General features: G+C 39.3%; 1 protein-coding gene across 1 annotated transcript in view; it reads right to left on the bottom strand.

Moving 5' to 3' along the window:
- Window positions 1–15,490, bottom strand: part of LOC124159568 (multidrug resistance protein homolog 49-like) — a 134,117-nt gene extending 118,627 nt beyond the window's left edge. The window contains exons 1-3 of the mRNA XM_046535467.1: window positions 15,381–15,490; window positions 10,460–10,620; window positions 4,494–4,644 (exon numbers count right to left, since the gene is read on the bottom strand). Of these exons, the coding sequence (XP_046391423.1) occupies window positions 4,494–4,644; window positions 10,460–10,563 (255 nt within the window). The 5' untranslated portion in view covers window positions 10,564–10,620; window positions 15,381–15,490. The remainder of the gene's footprint in view (window positions 1–4,493; window positions 4,645–10,459; window positions 10,621–15,380) is intronic.
- Window positions 15,491–23,392: the final 7,902 nt, after the last annotated feature.

Below are 23,392 nucleotides of genomic sequence, written 5' to 3'. Positions count from 1 at the left end.
GGCTTACCTTGTTCTTTAGGGTTAGCCCCCCTACAGCGTATACTGAGGTTGGAAAGAAGCCATGGAATGGCTTATGGACTAGTGTTAACGTGTGCACATGCCATCATCTACATCTGTTAATTCATTCATTTCTCGGTTACGCTGACGACAAGACTCTCTATCAACTTTTCTACCTTGAACTACCTACTAGTTTTTCTCATTCTTCGGTTCTCTGTTTTGCGTTCGTGTACAGATTTATATTGACATTACATTAACATAAATAGAGGTACTTAAACAGTGATGATCCTTGTTAATATTACGTCTTAATTCGTGAAAAATAAGTCGCTAATTTTAAGTAGCAGTACCCGTACTATTAACTAAAAAACGGAAAATTAATTTTCGATAAATTGATAGTTTGGGTATGAAAAATGTTTGTAATTTAATGCCAAAGATAGTGATGCAAATATTTTAAAAATCGGATGTGAAATAAGCTCACTTTTGCGTATCACAAGTCGGGACTACTTTTTGGAAATGCACCGCGCGCAGGTATTCCTCGCTTAATGGCTGTAGTTATAACAAGACACTTTTACCTTGAAAACCTATTAACTTATACTGAGGAGAAATGTAAAATGAACCAATTTTAACATTTCGCTAACAAATGCTACTAAACATTTTAACTATTGTAAACATTTTAGTTCAAATGTTTTGCTCCTAGCCCCCCCTCCTCCTCCTTCAAAGACCTTCCCTATTAATTACGCATCTTCTCAGTCAAACTGTCTCCCCCCTCCCTTGCTATCCTTTCCACCCCATCTTTCTCTTATTGAACGGTGTATATAGGCCTTTGAAAGCCAAATTGGTACCTTGATAATGACTCTACGTGTCGAAACTGGGTCGGTACTTTAGTAAAGAAAATTGTGTGGAAGGTTACCATTTTAGTTTTTTTCTCATGGATGTAAAACATTTCCACCAGATATCGCCGGACACTGTGAATTATTTTTGCTTACGTTTCAAACCTTAAATATCCCAGAAGTTGCGGCAATTAAATAATGAGCCATGGATATTCATTCAGTCACTATGGGCCAAAACTCAAAATGAAAAATTATTTTTCGCGAGTAAGTAGGTTAAATAATAAGGAAAAGAAAATAGTTAAATTAAATTAAGATCGATATTTGAAAAAAATGTTACAAATATCGATAGTTATTTACGCCCCGGCACTTTTACTTCCGTAAAACTTCGAATCGTGCTTACAAACTTTTGGGCTATTAGCTACTGTTACTATCACTCTTAATTAATTCACTTTGACCTAATATCTGGCGAGGTTTCCCGTCGATTGCTCTTTATTATATGGGAAAACACAAAAAAAAACTCCAGTGCAACATAAAAACTTCGTTCCGTGGCATTTAGGTGTAGTCCAACATAATCAGCATGACCAACCATTGAAGCATCCACTTTCGGGATATTATTTGAAGAAACCTTCATGAAACCTGACTCCATGATATGCACGTAAACTTATTTTTCCTTTACAAAGATCAGATCCACCAAAATATTTCAATGCACACGTGGTTCATCGTATCATAAACACCTTGCACGCTGATGAGATAGAACAGAATGACGTCATATACCTAGGAGCCAATAGATGAGCGTTTTCGTCTGCTCAATATAGATGCGAAAACAATGCATATTAAATATCAATTATTACACAAAATAAGCAGCAATTAATGCTGGTAATCGAAAGTAATGGTATTTATGACACACTTTACCGAATCTACTGCATTGCAATCGTATTCTTCCCGGGTGCAAATACTCTATTCTGGGCGCGTTCCGTAATTCACTGGCAGTACTGCTACTGCTGCTGCAAAACGGAACGGAAAACAGTACTGCCACTGTAAGCAAGGCAGTGATTTCGGAACGGTCAACAGTAGCTGCCGTGATAATTTCGCGGGAAATAATGAATCGTGCAAATGCCACTTTCAAAGTAAATTCAATATATAAGTTTTAAGCATGAAACAACGACATTATGATGTATTGCAGCCTAAAGAAATATTTTAAAATATCCATTGCCATCGAGGAGAGTCACGTAAGAACTTTAAAATTAAAAGTATTTCAATCTCAGGTTGAAAAATGCCTTCCATTGTTAGGTTTTCAGTGCGTAAACATTATCAAGAACAATTTACAAGGCACCGATGCAGGATTTAACTAGCTGTCCCTCAATATTCATGATTGAAGAAAAGTTGAAGGCAATATACGCTTTGCTACACATTATATTTCGTACTTCATGGACTAACGCAAAATAAGCGAGTATGCTGAAACTTAAGCAGACGAAAACATGGGTACAGTTGTAAGGTAGAAGAATGCCAAGGGAGACGAATTTCCAACGTACAGTTAAAATTGCGTGTGCCACTACCTAGAATATGCTTACACATTAAACGGTATGGCATAGAATAAGGAAGTTGCATCTCATTGATGATAGAAATTAAGAAAGTTTATGCATACATTTCTGTAACACATGATGCACATACATGCGTGTAAAACGTAATTTTAATTATAGTTTCTTGCGTTGAAGTTTTCGGGGATTACTTCTTATCTACAACTGGAGTTAACGAGACATTATTCAAGACACCATCGGTTAATCACACGAAATTAGCAAACCAAATATTTCATACAGGCATACAGAAATTCATTCGCGCACAACACTGGCCATTTTCACATCCAATATATATTTATGAGTGGAAGTTATTTCTCTCAATTTACTTGAATATATTCTGAATTATGTCCATTATATTTCATTTACTTGCGTACTATACCACGTATAGCGTACTATTTGTATTGTATGTGTTTCACAAGGCGATTTCAGTGTTCCAAAAACAGGTGAACATCGGCTTCCGTCTGCTTACTGCCGCTGCTCCTGCCCACGGCAAAAGAGGCTTTTCTTGAGAGTATAGCACCTTCATTCTCGGGCAATTTTTTAGGAACTGTCAGCAAGAACAATGCCAAATAGAGTCACGATTTACCATCGTTTTAACACTTTTTCACAAAAATCATATTCCATTAGGCTTTAAAGATTACTTGGGTAATTTAAGACCTGAATTATCTTCGTCAAAAGTAAGACAACATCGTTATATTTCTCTTTTCCACTGTAAATAGAATGTATCCAGAAACAATGGGATACAATTAACTTTGACTGGACCAATAATTCAAAGAGAAGACGGCAATGCAGCCTGATTTACCATCAGCCCCCAAAAAATCATCTTTTTCGGTTGCTGAACACTTCACGAACCCTACTTTTAATAAGCAGATATTCGAGCTTTTCAGTCACTAGAAGCAGATATCATACATGCATAAAACATTTTATTACCCTTTCCACTTATTCTTTAGTGGCTGTGAAGAGATAACTCAGGCATTTATTATAATTTGCATCTTCTCGCGCGCGCAATGACTATACGAAAACACACCGCCAAGTTAAAATTTTACCGCCAATCGTCTGCTTTACTGCCGCTACTGCTGCTCTCGGCTTGCAGTAGCCGCAGTAGAGTCCACGGTAGGGAACGTCATCAAACGACTGACGTCATCCGTTACTGCACCGTACTGCCAGTTGATTTCGGAACGGTTTGGCAGCACTGGCAGTACTGCCAGTGAATTTCGGAACGCGCCCTCTGTCATTCATAATTTCTGGTGCCACTTTAAAAAAAAGCGGGAAAGTGCAAAAAGGTGGATAATCGCAGAAAGAAACATAATGAGAGGATAAATTGAGGGACAATTCTCAAAGGAAGAATACCGGAAAGACCGGAAACGGAGAAGAAACAGATTTTACCAAGTTTTCCTGGATATCATAATCATACCACTTATTTTATCAGAGCGCGACCCGGGTTTCAATGAACTATCATCATCTTCAGACACAAATTATGATTTGTTTATCTTATCATAGTTACCAAGTTACTTGATGGGTGTTTGTATGTTATTATTATTATTTTACTCCAAGGTAGCGAAGTACCTAGAATTTCCTAAGCCTCAGAAGTATAGATTGAATACTTAATTATTACTCCAGGATTGTACGAAAAATATCCAAAACATAGTTCATTGAGGTGGATATTATATTAGCCGTTATTGTGTGGAAAATAACGGACACTTTTCATTAACATTCCCGGTGTTATGATCAATGAACACATTATTATATGCCCGTATGCTTAGGAACTATTTTCCTTTTCCATTTTTCCATTCAGTAGTCTCTTCAGAAGTGTTTTCTTAAGGGCCTCTGTGTAAAGTGCATCATTTATTTTATTTTTATAGTAGAGCACCACTTATCTATGGATTGTCGATTTGACAAGCGAGAACAAATAGTTAGTGTGTGTTTGTGTGTTTAGGGGACGTTAAATTCGCCCATGCCATGTGATCAGCAACACACTCATTGTCAGTGTAAACCTTCTTCATCGATGGAATGCTTGAATGATAAATAAATAATATTGGACCAATTGTCGAGAGTTGAACTTGAGTGGAGTGGAGTGTGTCCTACTTACCAACTGGTGGAATGGGACGGGGCTGGGGCCATCCTTGGTCTCCTCTTTCCTCCGCGCCCACCTCTCCCTCCACCTCGCCTTCTTCCGGCGACCTCTATCCTCTTTCATCTCTGGCTGAGTCGCCTCCTTGGCAGCGCCGCCGCGCCCCGAACTAAACCACGAGACGAGAAATCCGACATTCATTTCAATTCTATTCACATTCATGACTTAAATCTTCCTCAATTGCTCACGAGGAACAAATTATCATTTAAATATACATAATCAAAATGCAAAATGAATGATGATTTTAAGCAAGACAGCATATGAAAAGGAACATTCTAGCGTAGTTGTAACGCGGTTGAGGCTCAGTTTTGCTATATAAAAATCTATAAGATAACATAAAGAAATTAATTAAATTGATAAACTACCATTAGATTGTTAAAGTTATGTTCTCATTTTTTTCCAATTTTTCAGCCTATTTCCTGTTTTTTTAATTCATTTTAAAGTATGGAACACTACAATAGGGAGAATAGAAATCAAAGCATATGCGTATAAAAATCAGGAATTACGTTTGGTGTCCACTCTGACTAAATATAAAGAATAGGGAGTTTCAGCTTTTGCACCAGCGACCTAGATCTTCCGTCATTTGCGAGCGAATGTTGTGATCGGTCGAATGAACAAGTTTTTACCATTACCATTCCATTACGCAGGAAGGATCGCTTATTTTTCCTTGCTTACAATTAGTTGTGGACATTTGTGAAAAGCGACGGAAATGCCTGTGCGAACCAGAAAACTACCATTCCAAGGTCGCATTCACCATCATCATCAGTCAACAATCCTAAGATTGGTTTGACGCAGCTCTCCATTTCTCTCTCCTATCCGCTAATCTTTTCATAGCTACATATTTATTCTCTTTTACATCTTTTATAACCTGTCCTATATAACTCATTCGGGGCCGTCCCTTGCCCTTTTTCCCTTCCACTTGTTCTTCAACGATTGTCTTCATCAGACCATCGTGCCTCAAAATGTGGCCAACTAAGTTGTCCCTTCTTCTGCTTAATGTTTTTAGGTGGCTTCTCTTTTCTCCCACTCTCCTTAACACTTCCTGGTTACTCACACGGTCAATCCATTTTATCTTCATCATTCTTCGGTAGCACCACATTTCGAATGCTTCCACTCTTGACTTCTCTGCTGCTTTCAACGTCAAAGCCTCGCTTCCATAGAGAAACATACTCCATATGTAGCATCCGATGAATTGTTTCCTTACTTCTATGCTGGTATTTTCAGCTGTAAGAAGATTCTTCTTTTTGTAGAAAGCCCTCTTCGCCTGCACTATTCTACTGTGTACTTCTTTCTTGCTCCGTCCATCGCTGGTAATTCGGCTATAAGATGAAAAAGTTTTTTAATTTTACATTTTCATTCGACGAGGGGAGATTTGGGATAGGAGAAGGATGGGGGGATGTCGAACGTCCTGGCAGGACAATTTCATATTACGGTTCCGCTGCACACCGCCTAGAATAGGTCTCTGAACACCTACCTAGACGTTTCTGAAAAGTAGGTGTAATTTTAAGTTGTAACAATATTGTAAAGTCATCTATTTATTTATTATGAGCATTTAAAATATCTCTTACAAGCCATCAAAGGAAAACGTAATTCGCACCACCGCCATCTTGAATGACGTCAGCTCATGCAATAGTGTGGTTCTCAACCAACTTCATCATGCACATTTTTCAAGTTTACAGCCGAGATATTGTGCTTATTACGCCGTATTTTTTGTGTCGCAGTTATTCCTCGATGTGTCGAAGCGAAGCTTCAAGTACTGTATGGTGCCTAAGTGCTGCAATACGACTAGAAATGCTCCTAATAAATATTTTCATACGGTCTTCCAAGACGTGGAACAAAGATTGGTTTGGATGAGAAAGGGCTGACGAGTGTGAATGAAGAAAACGAATCCTATTATTAACACAATGCTTATCAGATTTGACACAATCCTATACTCATCTTCACCAGTGGAAAGATTTTTCACTTGCTGACTTTATCCATTTCCCATCGAGGGGATCTCTGTCCGACACATTTGAAAAAACTTTTATTCCTCAAGGAGGATAATTCAACCATATAGAGCAACATTTGAGATGTTTTACTTTTAAAAGTGAAATATATATAAAAACATACTTTTCTCGTGTATGTACTTGGTTTCCCTGCTAGCACAGATTTTGCCTTATCCCTCATATAAAATTGTAACTATCCTTTCGAGCAAAAAAGAGGTTAAATATTTTTTAAGATCTCTTAATTTCCATGGAAATTTATTTTTTTATTTGAAAAAGTATTTCAAATACTGTTTTAGATTTCAAACACCCCAGACAAAGTCAAAGGTATTGTGCATTTCAAAGACTCCTAGGTCTGTATTTTGTCCAGCCCTGCTTACATAATACTTGAACTGCTCTCACGTTCAAAGTTTTGCTCATCAGAACTAGCTATGCAATCATGGCAAAAAAGGCTTTTAACTTCCACCTCACCGTCCTCCTCAAAAACTGGTACTTCCACGGAATAAACCTTACAATAGGGTGCTTTCCTATTATTTTTTGTTGCCTAAATCGAAAGACTATTACTCCTGGACTACATATTTCACGCATTTAGATTTTTAAATGACGATATCTATTTTTCGCGATTAAATGAAAAGTGAAAATTTTCAAGCGCGCGAAAACGCGTCGGCTAAGTATGAATGCCGGGAAATCTCTCCGTGTGACGTATTTCTCGTTCCCGCTGCCGCCCTGTGAGGTGACCTTGAGGGAGGCTTGAGCGCTGATACGACGCAGGCTGCTAGCGGGTAGCTGAGTACCCTGCTAGCTCGTAGCGCTTGGCTTAAATAAGGATTATTAATACCTTATCAAACGAAGAAAACTTTCCGACCTCAGCCAGTTTTAATAAGTGATTATTAAGACATGTTTCCCTGAGCTCTGTGTCTCATGCATGCATTGGTAATCTCAGAAGATGTATAACTCCTATCTCCTCGTATAGAAACTAGGTCCCTGTGACGTCACGTGGAGTGGCATCGCATGGGCGCCAATCTGGCCGTTTTCAAATGAGGATAAAAATGGACCATTGCCATTCGTCTAAACCGGTATTTCTAAAACGAAAAAATTTGTATATTATGGATACACTAATGGTGGGTAAGGAATCGCAATCAATGCCTTTCGTTTTCTTTGATGAAGGAAATTACCCTATTAGCTCTAATTTTGCGCTCGGGCCGCACACACCAGCTCGTCATTTTTTTTTGATTGTGCATTATTTGCACATAACCAATGTCGTCACCGTTATCTTCTCGTCCGACCGTAATGAATGGAATTTCATTGTTAAATGCCATAAACATATTCAATACGTACCGTATTTTCCGGCGTATAAGACGACTGGGCGTATAAGACGACCCCCAACTTTTTTGTTAAAATATATAATTCGTGCTATACTCTCCGTATAAGACTACCCCTTTTCCAACGCACACTACCGGTAAATAAAAAACATCAGATTTGATTTCAATATAGGAATTTTTAATTAATATGCTTATGACATCATGGCATGACATGATAGCATGAAAACGGTCACTAATAAACATAAGTCAGTTCCTCATAAAACATATAAAACTAAAACAGTGCAAGTGGATTAAACTTTTCCTAAAGCAGTCTGATACAAGGAAGTTAACAAACGATAGAGAGAGCTCGCAAGTCACTGCGAGTCAGCAACGCAGTTTCCATTTAAAAACCTTTAAAATCCTCCTGTTCGTCATTTGATATCATCAGTACATCAATAACGTCTTGTTCTACATTTGTAAGGCAATCATCATATGGATCAAATTCCGTATCAGATGGTGTGGTCTCAGCTTCGACTTCCTCTTCATTTTGCCACAAGTAGTCGTCCTCCATACCATCTAACGAATTTGATATGCCACAATTTTTGAAAGACTTGATTACTGTTTTTGCATCAATGTCATTCCAGGCTTTTATAACAAATTTGCACAAAACATCCAACTGTGGAGCACGCATGTTTCCTCCTTTTGTGAATGACTTCTCACCGCTAACCATCCACTCATTCCACTGTTCTCGAATGCGATCTTTAAACGGCTTGTTTAGGCACACATCCAGTGGCTGTACCAATGATGTCAATCCTGCAGGAATAACTGCTGAATCTGTATTTAGTCTCGCAAGCCTTTCCTTGGTGCTGGGAGTTAAATGAGCCCTGAACATATCCCACACCAGTAGGCTACGTTTTTTAATAAGTCCACCTGGTCGCCTGCTCCATACGTTATCAAGCCATAGCTTTACCCCTTCTTCATCCATCCAGCCATTTTCATTCACATGTACAAAACAACCAACAGGGAACTTGAGTTTCGGCATTGTTTTTCTTTTAAAAATAACCATTGGTCTCAGTTTGGCGCCATCAGCTGTGCAAGCTAGTACCACTGTAAAACTGGACTTCTCATGTCCTGTTGTTTTAATTAAAATAGTTTTTTCACCTTTTAGATGGACAGTCTTATTTCCAACCATATCAAAATTCATTGAGGTTTCATCCATATTTCCGATACTATTTAACGCATAGCCATGTTTATTGCGCTGTTTTATTACGTATCGATGGAAGTTATTTAATTTGACATCAAGATCTGCAGGTAATTTCTGTGCAATTTTTGTCTTTTGCCTCAGTACCAAATTGTGCCTTTCTAAGAATCTAGTACACCAGGATACAGTGGCCTTAAATCTGTTGCTGTGATCTGGATTAGATTTTGCCCACTGAAGTGCAAACAAGCGTATTTTATTGCGTATTACAACATAACCATTTTGGCGATGCTCATTCACCATGTCTGCTACATGTTTTTCGAGTTCTGGCCAATGTGGGGTGCCTCTGGTGGTAGTGTTTCGGGGTGTGGTGCCCATATTTCGAATGGGAGGTAGTGTACTGCCTTTTGCTTCGTATGTCAGTGTTAAAGCCAGTTGTCCGATTTATATTCCGTGCTCACGCGCCTGTTAATGCATTGCATTCACAACTGTCCTCTGCTGATTGTGTTGAAGTGCCTCCGACCGTTGGTTTAATTGTCTTGCTTGGTTCTCCCTTGGCCTCCTTTTAACATGGAAGTTCACAAAGCCTGGTATATTAGATCTCAGCACTGGGTTAGGGTTAGGGTTCTGCAAATGTGTGAAGTGTTTGTTCAGTGCGGCACCCCTCCTCCTTGCTGCCACATTCCCGGCGTATAAGACGACCCCGACTTTTTAAAAAAGATTTTAGGTGCTAGAAAGTCGTCTTATACGCCGGAAAATACGGTACTTTAAAAGAGCCAGTAATATTACATTCCCATACCTTTGCATCTTCAAACCCCCACGTTCATATTGTATGTAGCAATTGCAGTTGCTTATGTAAACATTGCTGCCGTCGTAATTTTATGCAAGTTTCTGGAATCATCCTTGGTGAAACCAGGATCCGTTTGTTTTTTACGATAAAACCTCCAAAACCTTACGTAAAGATGCTAAATATACCAAGAAAATTGGTAAACAATGCGCAACGCCACTGATTTTTCCCGCATGAGCTGACGTCACTTTCCAGCTATCCAATGGTATTACAATTTGAAGTGGGTGTGTTTGTGGAACTGTTACAGTCATTTCTTTTGTAAATCCTTGAGAAAATACGTGAAATAAGTACGTTGAAAATGCATTAATGACGATTTTACTGAAGTTTCCGATTTTTAGTTAATATTTGAAGGTATTAATTTTTTTCCAGAGACCTATTGACAGCCAAATGAAGACAGGTAGCCATGATGACAGCCAATTTAGAAAAGCAGATGGTACGTGCAGAAGTAGAATATTTTTACAGTGCATGGCACCTCATCTTCCGTCATCTTTGAAGTAGGGCATATTTATTTAAATATGCGAACAATACAGCGTTCTCTTTTTTGTTTTGCTCCATATTAATTTTCTCTGTACGACCGTATTTGGAATACCACTTGCCTTTCATCCACGCTGTTACTTCTCCTACTGTCAAATGTTCCTTCCTGTAACGGAAAGAATCGGCCTTCTTTGTTGCCGCCAGCGTCGGCGATGTCCGTTTCCATTTGTCTGTCGCCTCGGTGCGTGCCACGGGAATGGCTGGTCCTGATTGATGGCGGGAACTGAAAGGGAACGAGAGCGATGAATACCTGGGAGTGAAGTACCTTGCAGTTACGATAACCTCGAATCTCTCGTAAGGAACACAGATAAGGAATATTTGCGGCATAGCCCTGAAGAAATTAGGATTCGTCAAGCGTATTGTGGGAAGATTTTCGGATGAGAAAGTAAAAGAAAGGTGCTATTTCGCTCTCGTCCGACCGCACCTTGAATATGCTGCGAGCGTATGGGATCCGGTGCAGAAAGACTTAATCCGCGAACTGAATAAAATGCAAAGGAAGCCTGCGCGTTTCGTCAAAAACTGCTACGGGCGTACAGACAGTGTTACCCAGATGTTGAGCGAATTAGGCTGGGAGCCGTTGGAGACTCGGAGGCTACGCCCTACTAGGCTTAGATTGCTTAAACAATTGAGAATGGATTAATTAAGAGCGACACAGAGAATATAATGTTAGAGCCGCACTATATTTCCAGGTCCGATAGAAGCGATAAATTAAGAGAGATGTTTTGCCGAACGGATAGATATGGGAATACGTTTTTTCCCCGAACCATAAAGGACTTTAATAAACGATAGTCCCAACTTCGTTAGAGTGCTTAATTTTTTATGTGTATATGGCTGGCGTCCTAACACCCCCTGCCACACGCCTTTTAGGCGGCTTGCGGGGTTTTATGTAGATGTAGATGAATACCGAATGATGAGGACAGAATTTGATTTTCATGGAAGATGATTCCGTCCATACTCGCGGCTAAACACGAATAGGATCGCGTTATGAGACGCGGAATCGAAATTAATTAAATGATTTCCCTAGGAAATGGAAAGGAAGACAAGTTGCTACGAAAAACGTCCAGACATAAAAATTAAAATGATTTTTACATATTGAAGAATGAGTGAGTTAACGCCCACTTTTCATGAGTTGCTGACCTCGTAAGAGTTAATGCTCATTTACCCGTTCCAGGTGAGGACCGCATGCTGAAGGAAGGAATCTCTTCTACAAATGTAAACAACGATGATATCGACTGGTCTGATCAAGTAGAGGCTGAGATGCAGAGGACCGCTTGGAAAGAATTGGTAAGTATTTCAATCATCTGATTATAATTGGTTGAGGCCTTTGATTTTTCGCCGCGAATAGCTTGGAAAGAAGGCGAGCGATCGAGAATCGGGAACATGCATGTCTCTCTATATCAAGTGATGAACAAAAGTACGAGGTATGTACATTTGTTCATTCATAGAAGTATCCTCTGGTGGCACAATCACATTCTAAACATTCCCATGAAAAGTTATGGTTGCCAGCAGAGTAAAAAACACCTAATAAAACCTTGTATAAATGTTATAACTCAGCCATATAACTACACTTTACTCTCAATAACAAATACGTCGACATAATAAAATATATTTATGAAATATGAAACATCAGGTTTGGAAAGCGATTTAATGTCTTACATTACTGTTTTGCCTTAAGTGCCCAGAGGGACGAATTCGTCACACGTCTTATTCTACCTTCAATTTCAAATAATCTGTACAGGTTACATTTTAGAAAACCAATAGGTATACAAAGTAAATTTTAGAAACATATAAAAATATCTAAGGAATCCAATAACTAAAATAAAAACACAGAAAGTAGACGATATTCAACGTGGTTTGCTTCGACTTTTTTTCTATCGAAGTCGAAGGTTTACCTGTCCTCGCTTGGTGCCAAAACTTATTGCTGTCGGTCGATACGAACGTACTGAAAATGTCATAATGGGCAATAGTGAAATAACTTTCTTGACTTGTGAGGCAAAATGATGTGGATGTATGTGCCGAATTCCGCACACCTGACGTTAAATGGTTAAACCAAGATTCATCCATCGGTTGCGGTTTCATTAGGAATGAGTTAAGAAAACCCGGAAGTAGAGCACTGAACAAATTGATTGCGTCGCTACCTACGCGAGAAATCTCGCGCAAATTCGCGGTCATGTAAATATCAAACTAATTATGTATCCGCTAATTAGCGCCGTAGTTTTTATTTTAAAGTCACCATTGATCTACGGGCTCAATGATCTCGTGCTTTGTTCTCCATTCAGTCAATTGATTGGTAATTTATTTCCCGGCGAATTGGTCTAGGGAATCAATCAGTTGGTGTTTTCTTACTCTTAAAGTTTATCAAAAAGTACTCAGCAAACGTATTAAATCGTTTCCGGCTTAATTTTGTGGAATAATTATATATCCATGATTAAAGCACAAATAGTAATATTCACACTATGTTATTTATCGCTTAACCGACCATGGTTTCGACACTTGATGTCATTTTCAAGGTCACTTGGTGACATTTTCACCGTAAAAATGACACCAAGTGTCGAAACCATGGTCGGTTAAGTGATAAATAAAATAGTGTGGATATCACTATTTGTGCTTTAATCATGGCACTCAGCAAACTTTCTCTCTTACTTTAAATTCCAACATAAACACATCTTTGTGTACATGATTTTATGGTGGGGAGTACCTTTTTATATCGCTAAGTTGGCTCTTTGTGGGTTTCAATTATGAACTAACTTTTATGCGATGTACGCGTTCTGTGGAAATGCCTTGGTCTAGGTGATTTCATTGCGCATTGTGCAGCACTATCAGTGTTAGCATGATAAGGAGTATAACATTCCAAGGTCGCACAAAAGATGAAATATGTCAACAATCGCTAAGCTTCGTCTTATCAGATGGAGCAATTCGCTTCGTAGAGCCGACGGTATCTTTTCACTTCCCTATTTAGATTTGCAACTGCTAGCAGAGAGCTTTTATGGATGGTATCATATACATACAGGTATTATGAGGGAAAAAAGTATCTAACAGAGGTTGAGGCGATACCACACATCTTCGAGAATATAAATTTTCTACATGATGACATAAAATTGATTTGAGGCGTGACTCGATGAAATTGCTTCATTTTAAAGAAAACAACTTTGTAAATTTCACATGTGATCTGATGACAAATTATAGCGTCACACACAGCATCACAACGAGAAAGATTTGAAATGCTTTTTTTTAATAATTCATAAGGCTACAGAAAAAAATGGAGCGGGTGAGAAAGTAAAATTTACACTATTTTGAAAAAAGTGTGCACAATCCAAGAGTAAAAACGGCTTCCAACTGAGGAAACATAAATGTTACATGGCCGCCACTACCAAAGTTAATGATTTATAAAATCTCGTTACTCCATCAAACATATCCCTGTTTCCATTTGAGAGGAAAGAAAGCCAATAGCTCTTCTAACGGTAACTAAACATGCGGTTAGAATGACTTTTCACCACAGAATTAAAGTATAGGAGAGAATATAAATAAGCTTTGTTTTTCGCTGGGACGACGTCTCTTTGGTCATAAATTTACAAATACACTCCATCATGAAGGTTATTGAGCCACATTATAAAAATTCATGACGAAAAATGAAGGAAAATAAAGTTTCAATGATTATTGGAAAAATTATGGAGATTTTGCTGTGCAATGGAGAGTAGAAGGCTAATAACTGCTATTTCATCAAATTTCTCTTACACATTCAGAGCAGTGACGAAGAGGGAAAAGTTTCAATCTGTCATAAATGACAAGTTAAACAATCATCAGAAATTCCTTTTTTTTACTCACAAAAACCCAACAGTCTTATGGGTGCATGTAGGAGTGAGTGTGAGTACAGCAGTTGTTGGTGCACTCACGGGAAATAAAGCGAAAAACGGGAAATAAAAGGGGCCGAGCATTAGGTAAGGGCTGAGTTATAAATCGAAACTTCAACATCTTTATGAAGAAAGGAAATTGAGAGAAAATTAAATACTGATAAATAGATTTTTATCAAAATGTTGCTGCCTCACCACTGGTATTACTGCTAGTGTCTTCAGGTGGAAAACCCTGAAAGTAGTGCCAGCAAAACTGCTGTATTTTACTATGCGGCAACCGGCGCAGTAGTCACCTATAATAGGGTTCTTTCCTATGATTTTTTATTGCCTAAATCGAAATATTATTACTCCTGGAGTACGTATTTCACGCTTTCAGATTTTTAAATGACGATATCTATTTTTCGCGATTAATTGAAAAGTGAAAATTTTCAAGCGCGCGAAAACGCGACGGCTAAGTATGAATGCTGGGAAAAGCCCTTGTGACGTCATTCTGGTTCCCGCTTTCGCCTTGTGAGGTGACCTTGGGGCAAGCGTATGTGCTTCGCTACGATGCAGGATGATGCTAGCAGGTAGATGCTTGGCTTAAATAAGGATTATTAATACCCTACCTAACGAAGGAAACTTTCCGACCTTAGACAGTTTTAATAAGTGATTATTAAGACATGTGTTCTTAAGCTCTGTGCCCCATGCATGTTTTAGTAATCTCAGACGATGCAAAACTCCTATCTACTCGTATAGAAACTACGTTCCTGTGACGTCACGTGCAGTGGCATCGCATGGGCGCCAATCTGGCCTTTTTCAAATGAGGTTAAAATTGACCATTCCCATTCGTCTAAACTGGGATTTCTAAAACCAAATAATTTGTATATTATGATTACACTAATGGTGGGTAACGAATCGCAATCAATGCCTTTCGTTTTCTTTCATGAAGGAAACTACCCTATCGGTTTATTTGGGTTCGAAACGACGCTGAAACATTCTCACTATGATATAGTGAGCGAATGGAGAATTTTCCATCTTAATAATCACGAGGGAGTGCGAGCGATTCAAACAAATTTCTGAGAGTGCGTCTGAGCGTTTACATTCCTAGTCATATTTGCTCAACCTACGGGGTAATTGTGGTGGCACTAACCGTGCGTCGCAGGAGAGGTGATGCAGCCTCCTTCGGTGCAGTGGATCGAACCGGACTGGGACTCGAACGGCGACCCTCTCTCCAGAGCGACGTCCGCCTTTGCGACTGCGTGAAGCGGGACTGGAGCGAGCGTGGATTGGTGTCCGCGTAGAAGGAGGTGGAGGGGAGGTTGATAAGGAGGTGTGGAGGGGGCGGAGGAGGGGAGGGAGGGGGAGACTTTCGACGAAATGGTCGAACCATTCTCCAGGAGTAATGATTATTAATTTACATTGGTAATGGTCAATGTCGGATTTCCGCCTTGAGACTAGGGCATCTGCATATTTCGAATCTGCAGGAAAAAAAAACAATGATCTCTGTATTCTCTTCGGGTTTTCACCGCGTCTGTTGGGTTTTGGCGACGACAGTTTCGCTTACATTGCAGTCAGCGTCTTCAGGTCGAAGGTTAAGTAACTCGGAAAATTTCCGCCTCTTCATCCCGCTGCTGCTCTCTCATTGGTCGCTGGTTGTCCATCTTTCATTGCTGGTCTCCCATTGGTTGGTGGTTGGAGAATCCTTTTCCATGCGTTATGCAGTTGGTAGCCTTGATCCCTGTTCAAATTCTCCGGCGTTTTTGCTATCCCAATAGCTTCTCCGATAAATCGAGGGAAGTATTTATTTTCTTTTGCTATTATATTGGCATCTTCGAAGAGTATGTTATGTCCAGGTTCACTCCAAGCATGCTCAAATGCCCAAATTTTCCGAGTTATTTCACCTTCGACCTGAAGACGATGACTGCAATGTAAGCGAAACTGTTGTCGCCAAAACCCAACGGACGCGGTGAAAACCCGAAGAGAATGCAGAGATCATCTGATCAACGCCGCGGAAATCTTCGAACCTACAGGAAAAAAAAACGTTTACCCTACTTTCCCGCAACTCTCACAGTTAATTCATTATTCAAAACCGAAAAGTATGCTGCACGTGAAAGTTTATTGTCGCCATTATTTGTAGAGGTTACGATTTGGATTAAATTTAAAACCCTTTTAAGCTAGGTGGATGAAATTTACGCATATCGCGGTTGGGGATCAAATTTCCGACCCCATCATTTGGCACGATAATTTAAATGAGATTTTCCATTCACTTGGTTTAACACTTTCACTGCTGTGAACGTATCTGGTAAGTTCGCCCGGTAGGCTGCTGTGAATGTGCTTTTCTTCCTACCTGCCATGCTCTTTCGCCGAAGCACTCCGAAGGGTCCCTACTCCGGGACCCTTACCTCGACGAGATCAGTCTCTTGGACCCTCCTAGCGGGGGGGGCCTCCCTCCCCACAAGTGACCGCTCTGACTGCATTTTGAAAATCTATCAATCAATGCGATCATTCAAAAATGATTGTTTGCATCGCACTCCTGCCAATCAAGCAATCAAGTACGTCTTTGATCCATGTTCCCGCAATGAGAAATAACGATTTTGTTAACTTTGCTATAATGGCCAATTTCCGGTGGTCCGCATTTTTTGATTTTAGCAAATTTAATAAAATTGTTATTTTTTTACGCATTTTAATCTTTTCGTCGCATGTGAGGAGAATGTTTTCTGAGATTGAACAGCAGTGAAAGGGTTAAACCGACAAAGAAATAAATCAACAATTTTCCTTATCTTTCACAGTTATTCTTAAGAAATAAGTCTAAATTCACTCATAATCATTATCTAGCAAACCATCGCCTTCATTGCTTTCTCGGACAAATGGCCATAAGGAAGGGCAGATTCTTTGGCGATGGTTGTACATGTATCATTTTTCTTTCTCTTTGTCCTTTCAATGCACTCCTCAAATAATTTTTTCATCGACCAATTTCTATCAACTCTGTTTAACCTTTAAAAGTAGCGTCTTTATTTACATATTGAAGTAAGGAATGTGGATATAACTCTGAAGTCATCTCAAATCCAACATCATATACTTACCGCATGTACTGGGAAAACGTTTAAACACTTTTCCACAAAGCTTATTGAGATGATTTTGGCAACTGTTAAAGTATATGCCACGCTCCCATAGAGAAACATGCTCCATATCGATTTTTATATTTGATATTATATAATCTATCGAATTAATCTTTTCTGCCGTATACTTCCTACCGCATGCTTTGGGAAGACATTTAAGCACTTTTCCACAAAGCTTATTAATGTAACTCAATTATTTCTTCTTAATTGTACACGATGTTGTTGTCTCTTTTAACTTATTTATTCAACTGCATTGGTAACTAGTCAACAACCTTTTCTTACCCTTGACAACTCTTTGCTTATTTATAAACTTCAACTCTTAATGTTGTTGATTATATTAAAATTTCGTTAAAATAAATACTGTTAACTTCTACACTTTCCCTTGTTTATTTAAATTAACATTTCGTTAAAACAATTACTCGAACTCTTTCCCTTGTTAATTAATCAATAATAAAACTCTTGGATTCATTTATTTAGAAAAGACCCATTTATGAGCTCAATATCTTCAATCAAACCCTTGACAACGGCTTCGTCATCATGTCCGCTACTTGCTTCTCAGTTGGAACTTGCTGAATGCCCAGCTTGCCCTCTGCAACCTTTTCTCGGACGAAAAAATATTTGATTGCTATATGCTTCGTTCTTTTATGGAATTCTGGATTCTCGGCCAGTTTAATTGCTGCTAAGTTATCAACTTGCAAAATCTGGAGTGATTTCAATGGTTGAATTTGTTTGAAAAGTATCGTCAGTCAAATAATTTCCTTTGCTGCTTCAGTTGCTGCTACAATCTCAGATTCTGTTGTTGAAGTAGCAACCAGTCACAAAATAGCTCCACCAGCGTGAGATACAACTACTCCTGTGGTCGATCTGCCTGTTTTGACACACCCTCCAAAGTCTGCATCACTGTAACATTCTAAAATGCCTTTGTTTGATTTAGAACTGTAATACCCAAATCAAGCGTCCCTGCCAAGTATCGAAAGGCCCTCTTCACCCTTGCGACATCTTCTGATGGTGGATTTTCTAACGACCTTGAGATAAATCCAACGGTGTATGCCAAATCTGGTCTGGTTCCAGTCATGAGGTACATTAATGCACCTACTGCTTGCCGGTAAGGAAACTTGTTTCCCTCCGTCTCCGCTTCTTTCCCTGATTTTGAAATCAATGAACTTTTCAAAATCGGCGTTAACATTGATTTGCAATCTGCAAAATTGAATCTTTGCAAAACCTTGATTGATTGAGCTTTCTGACTCATCTTGATGTGATTATCTTCTTTTTGGATATCAAGCCCCAGGAAAAAATCAGCTTCCTTCGATGTAATCTTGAACTCCTCTTGTAGTTGTTTCAGAAAAATCTCGTCTCATAAGTCTTGTTTTTAAGTTGCTGCAAGTAATTTATCATCTACATAAAGAACAATGATGAGCTTCCTTCCATTCTTTTCCTTAATAAATAGACATGGATGTGCTTCACTCACTTGGAATCCCAGTTTCCTTAATAAACCTCCAAAACGTTTGTTCCAGCACCTTGGGGATCGTATCAAACCATAAAGGCTCCTCTTCAAACGACAAACTGGTCCACTATTGTCGTCGTAGGCCTCTGGTTGACACATGTAAACTTCCTCTTCTAATTCTTCGTACAGAAACGCGGTTGAGACGTCGAATTGAGCTAATAGCATCTCCTCGCTCGCAACTATGCTCAAAATCGACCTGATCGTTCCCATCTTTGCCACAGGACTGTAGGTTTGATCAAAATTAATTCCCCGACGTTGACCGCAGCCTTTGGCAACTACTCTTGCTTTGAACTTGTCAATGCTTCCGTCTGGTTTCATATTTAAACGAGAAGTCCATTCGCAGGGGATTGCTTTTTCTCCTTTTGGCAAATTTATCAGCTCCCATATTTCATTCTTAAGCAATGAATCCATTTTGCTGTCCATGGCCTTCTTCTATTCAACACATTCTCGGCTGTTCAAAGCTTCTGTGACGATCTCTTGATCAATATTCTCCATAACAAACTCCTCAGCAATCATGATGCACAGCGTTAGAAAGTGGTTTTCTCAATGAGAAACGATCTCACAGTCTTCCTAGCATTCCTGGTCGCTCAGCTTCTTCACTTGGAGGCTCATTTCTCGAGTCTTGTGATTCTCCTTCGTCTTTGCTGTCTTGATCCTCTTTATCTTCTTCACCGTCTTGCTGTTGAACCCGTTGTTGCGGCTGTTCATTGCGAACTTCTTCTTGAGCTTGCTCTTCTTCAGAATCGTCTTGCGGTTCCTTCAACTTTACGTCTCGAAGAGGTAACTTTACTCTTTCTGTGCATTCGGTAAACTTCTCTTGAAATTTGACGTCTCTGGACATAACTAAGCTGTGCTTCTCTTTAACGTAGACTCTGTACCTCTCCTCTCCGTCGTATCCAAAAAGATATCCTTTTACCGCTTTCACGTCCATCTTCTTTCTCTTCTGAATGGGAATGTGGACAAAACACGTCGATCCGATGATTCGAAGCTTTTATCCTTGGTTTTTCTCCAGACCACAACTCATGAGGGCTGCAAGCTTCCACTTATGATTTGCCAGTCCTGTTAAGTATATAAACTGCAGTACTTACTAATTCAGCCCAAATAGCTTTTGGAAACTGAACATCTGAATTAGAGTACTTAAAGGTCCTAGCCGTCTCCACAATTGTCCTATTCTCACGCTCGGTGCCACCGTTTTGCTCTGGAGTGTACGGTGCTGTCAGCCTAAGCGTGCTTCCTTCTGTTTGAAGAATTCTTTTGATCTCCTCGTTGTCAAACTCCTTTCCATTATCGAACAAGAACTCTTTAATTATGTGCCCTTGGTTCTTTGCGTGTGCCATCGTCGCCTCGAGAACGTCCTTCACATCTGACTTTTCCTTAACGATTTATCCAGAGCGATATATTGTGTAATTATCCTTAAACACAACTAAATATCGTCTTTTTTGGAATGAATCATCAAATGGACCGCACAGATCACCTGACTTCAGCTCTCCAGGCCTTGAAGTCTTTTTCCTTGTGCCAAATGTAAAGCGATGAGCTTTACCATCTATACATGGTTCATACAGATCCATTTTTGAAGACACCTTGATTCCCAATTCCTTCTCAAGCATCTGTTTCACGTGCCGCTTGTCTTGGTGTCCCCATCTCTCGTGATACAGCTGCAGTGTCGAATTTTCTGCTTCAACAACTTTGACCCATTATTCTTTCTTAGGAAAAACTGGTTCAATGGCTGCCTTGTACTAAGTTCCGCCTTTCTAGCGACTTCCGCACACCACTACTTTTCCATTAACTTCCAACCAGCACTTAGTTGTCATGGAATGAAATTTGCTATTTTCATTCCTATCTTGGGCAGCTAAAACAGAAAACAGGTTTGTGGAAATATTTGGAACGTACCAAGCGTTTCTTAGAGTCATCTTCAAGGCATTTCCTTCAGTGAGAGACAATATTTCAATGGTGCCTTTCCCGATGGCCTTGAGAACTTCATTTCCAGCGGCCTTAATGACGCAGGGACTTAGAAAATCCTGGAACTCGACAAATAGATCGGGAAAATGCGCCACATGCTTCGTCGCTCCATTGTAGATCCACCATCCTGATGGAACCGTCTCGACTCCGAACATATCTTCACTAATAACACTGAGGGCTACATTGGTGTCCACGGCGTTGCTCTGAGGAGCGCTCTTCTTTGGTCGTCCATCAGCATTCCACTTCTTGCAATTCTTAACCCAATGGCCCTTCTTGAAGCAATAATTGCAGCAGTCCTCTTTTCTTGAATTTTTGTGACACGGACCGAAATTACTTTCCCTCTTTTGATTGTCCTTCTTGACCACAAGTGCCTCCTGGGAATTTTCTTCGTAGAGTTTTTTCTTGCAATTCCTTTCGAACATGCGTAACTGGCTTGTGAGTTCCTCAATAGATTTGACATCGTCTTTTGTCAACAACATCCAACTTGATTTGAATGTCTCAAATGTGCTCGGCAAAATGTGCAAAATAGGGAAGTGCACTAGTGTTTCAAATGCACCAAACACATTTTTTAAATTAGAGTTCAGAATAACATAATGTCGTAAAACCACAGTTTAAATCCTAATAGTGAATACTTGATTCGAGATGACCGTCTGAAATATGAAAAAATTCAAAGGCCGCGAAAACGGGTGTCCATGTTGAATATTGGCCGTGACGTCACAAGGCAGTAGCAGAAGGCAGCTTCTTCACCGTTTAGTTCTACCACTATTATTGCGTAGAAAAATTACAGAATTTGAGGGTATCCGTTTTTTGCTGTCATAAAATATCTTCAGATTATATATGTGGCTGCTTCTCTTTTGAGTAAACGACTTCATCATTGCGTAATATATTAATATTCATTTACGTGTCAACTTCAAGTTTGGAAAGAGTAGTACGAATAGCACATTGAATCTTTAATAAATGCATGATGGCATTTATTTTTCGCTGGGTATATTTTGGCACAATGCCGTTTATCATGCCAAAACTTTTTTTGTAAGAACCGAGTCAAACTAATAAACCTATTTCAGACGTTTGCTGCAAGACTTATTCGTTACGCCGGCCGGAACGTTCGCCCTTCGCTACTAGAATCATGGGATGTTAGCCTTATTTCCGAGCTGGCTGGTTGTTGCAATGGTTCGCTGTCCAGGATAGGTTCAAGAAAAGATAATCTTGGTTGGGAGAAGGAAAATTCCAACGATTTATATATGGTATACCAAACTTTGATGTATTTATGGTTACTGAATTTATGAATAAGGAGGACAGGTTCAACGCTCCATAGAAATGCGAGACGTTAAGGCTAACAAGGGGAGACCGCGTACCTTGCTGCATATTTTTCAATTAGGGCGTTAGTTAGGCTGTAATTAATTAATTTTCATGCGTTACTTTTTACAAGTTATATATATAAATCCAAAATATCCACAACCATTCAATGGGTCGATTGGGGTAGTGGTAGAGTGCACGAGTCATTAGAAAGATGTTACACGAAGGACCGTGGTTCAAATCTACGTCACGTCAATATTTTTTGTTGCCTTCATTGTGATCATACGGCGTCTAGTTTATCATTAATTATGATTGCAGCAATCATTGACATGAGACAATTTTTTTATCGTCATTAATGCGTTTAGGTATTTTAGCAGTGTCATTACAAACGCCGAGATACGATGACTACAAGGGTTGGTGTGCGCTAAAATGTTAATTTTTTCTTTGCTTATACTGACCAACTTTCACATTAAAAATGAAAACCACTCTTGCAAGAGCACATACCATTAAAGGCTCGCGGCAAGCAACAATATGCGCACAGGCATAATTAATAAGAACACTAAGCGAATATAAAATGCCATATATCTCGAACACTTGTAATTCACATTACTCCAAAGGGAGTTTACTTACTCAGTACATACCTCAGTACCTTGTACTCAGTACCTACCAGTTTACCTCAGTAGCAGTGCTAAAAGAACCATTCTGAAATATAATTTCAACTAACAAATAGGATGAAATAAAAGTTGATAACCCTGGACCGGGCGCGCTGGCGTATGAAATACGTCAATCTTTGAAAACCAAGGATTTCGACATTGTACGTACATTCTGGGCTATAATGGTCTCGTGTATTCTAACAATGTACTTTGACTGCTTATATTGCGAGTTTTCAAAGTTCGAGGTATTGTAGCTAATTTTTTAGATCAGCAAGATGAACCCGTCACCAGTGGAGTACAAATTACGCCGCGCGACCTGCCGTGTACCTTTATATCTTTATCACCTATAAATGTACTAATTTCAACAAATAAAGATCAACTTTAACAAAAATCGTTTGTTATCATATATGCACATATCATGGGCAAAGTACGCATTTTGCCCGGTCGTGTAAAAAAACAGTCGCGCCATAATTCTTTAACCAAACTACTTTCAGTTTATAAATTACGTAGGTCTACGCGGAAGATGCTATATTTTGACTCAACACACTTTCTGATGTGACTGAGGTACCTATTAAGTAAATTATTATAATATAAATATCAATTTGATCTTACAATACCTTCAAATGATCTT

This window comes from Ischnura elegans, chromosome 5 (genome assembly GCF_921293095.1).
Source record: "Ischnura elegans chromosome 5, ioIscEleg1.1, whole genome shotgun sequence".
NCBI classification, from domain to species: Eukaryota; Metazoa; Arthropoda; class Insecta; order Odonata; family Coenagrionidae; genus Ischnura; species Ischnura elegans.
This window is presented reverse-complemented; position numbering and strand designations above follow the sequence as displayed.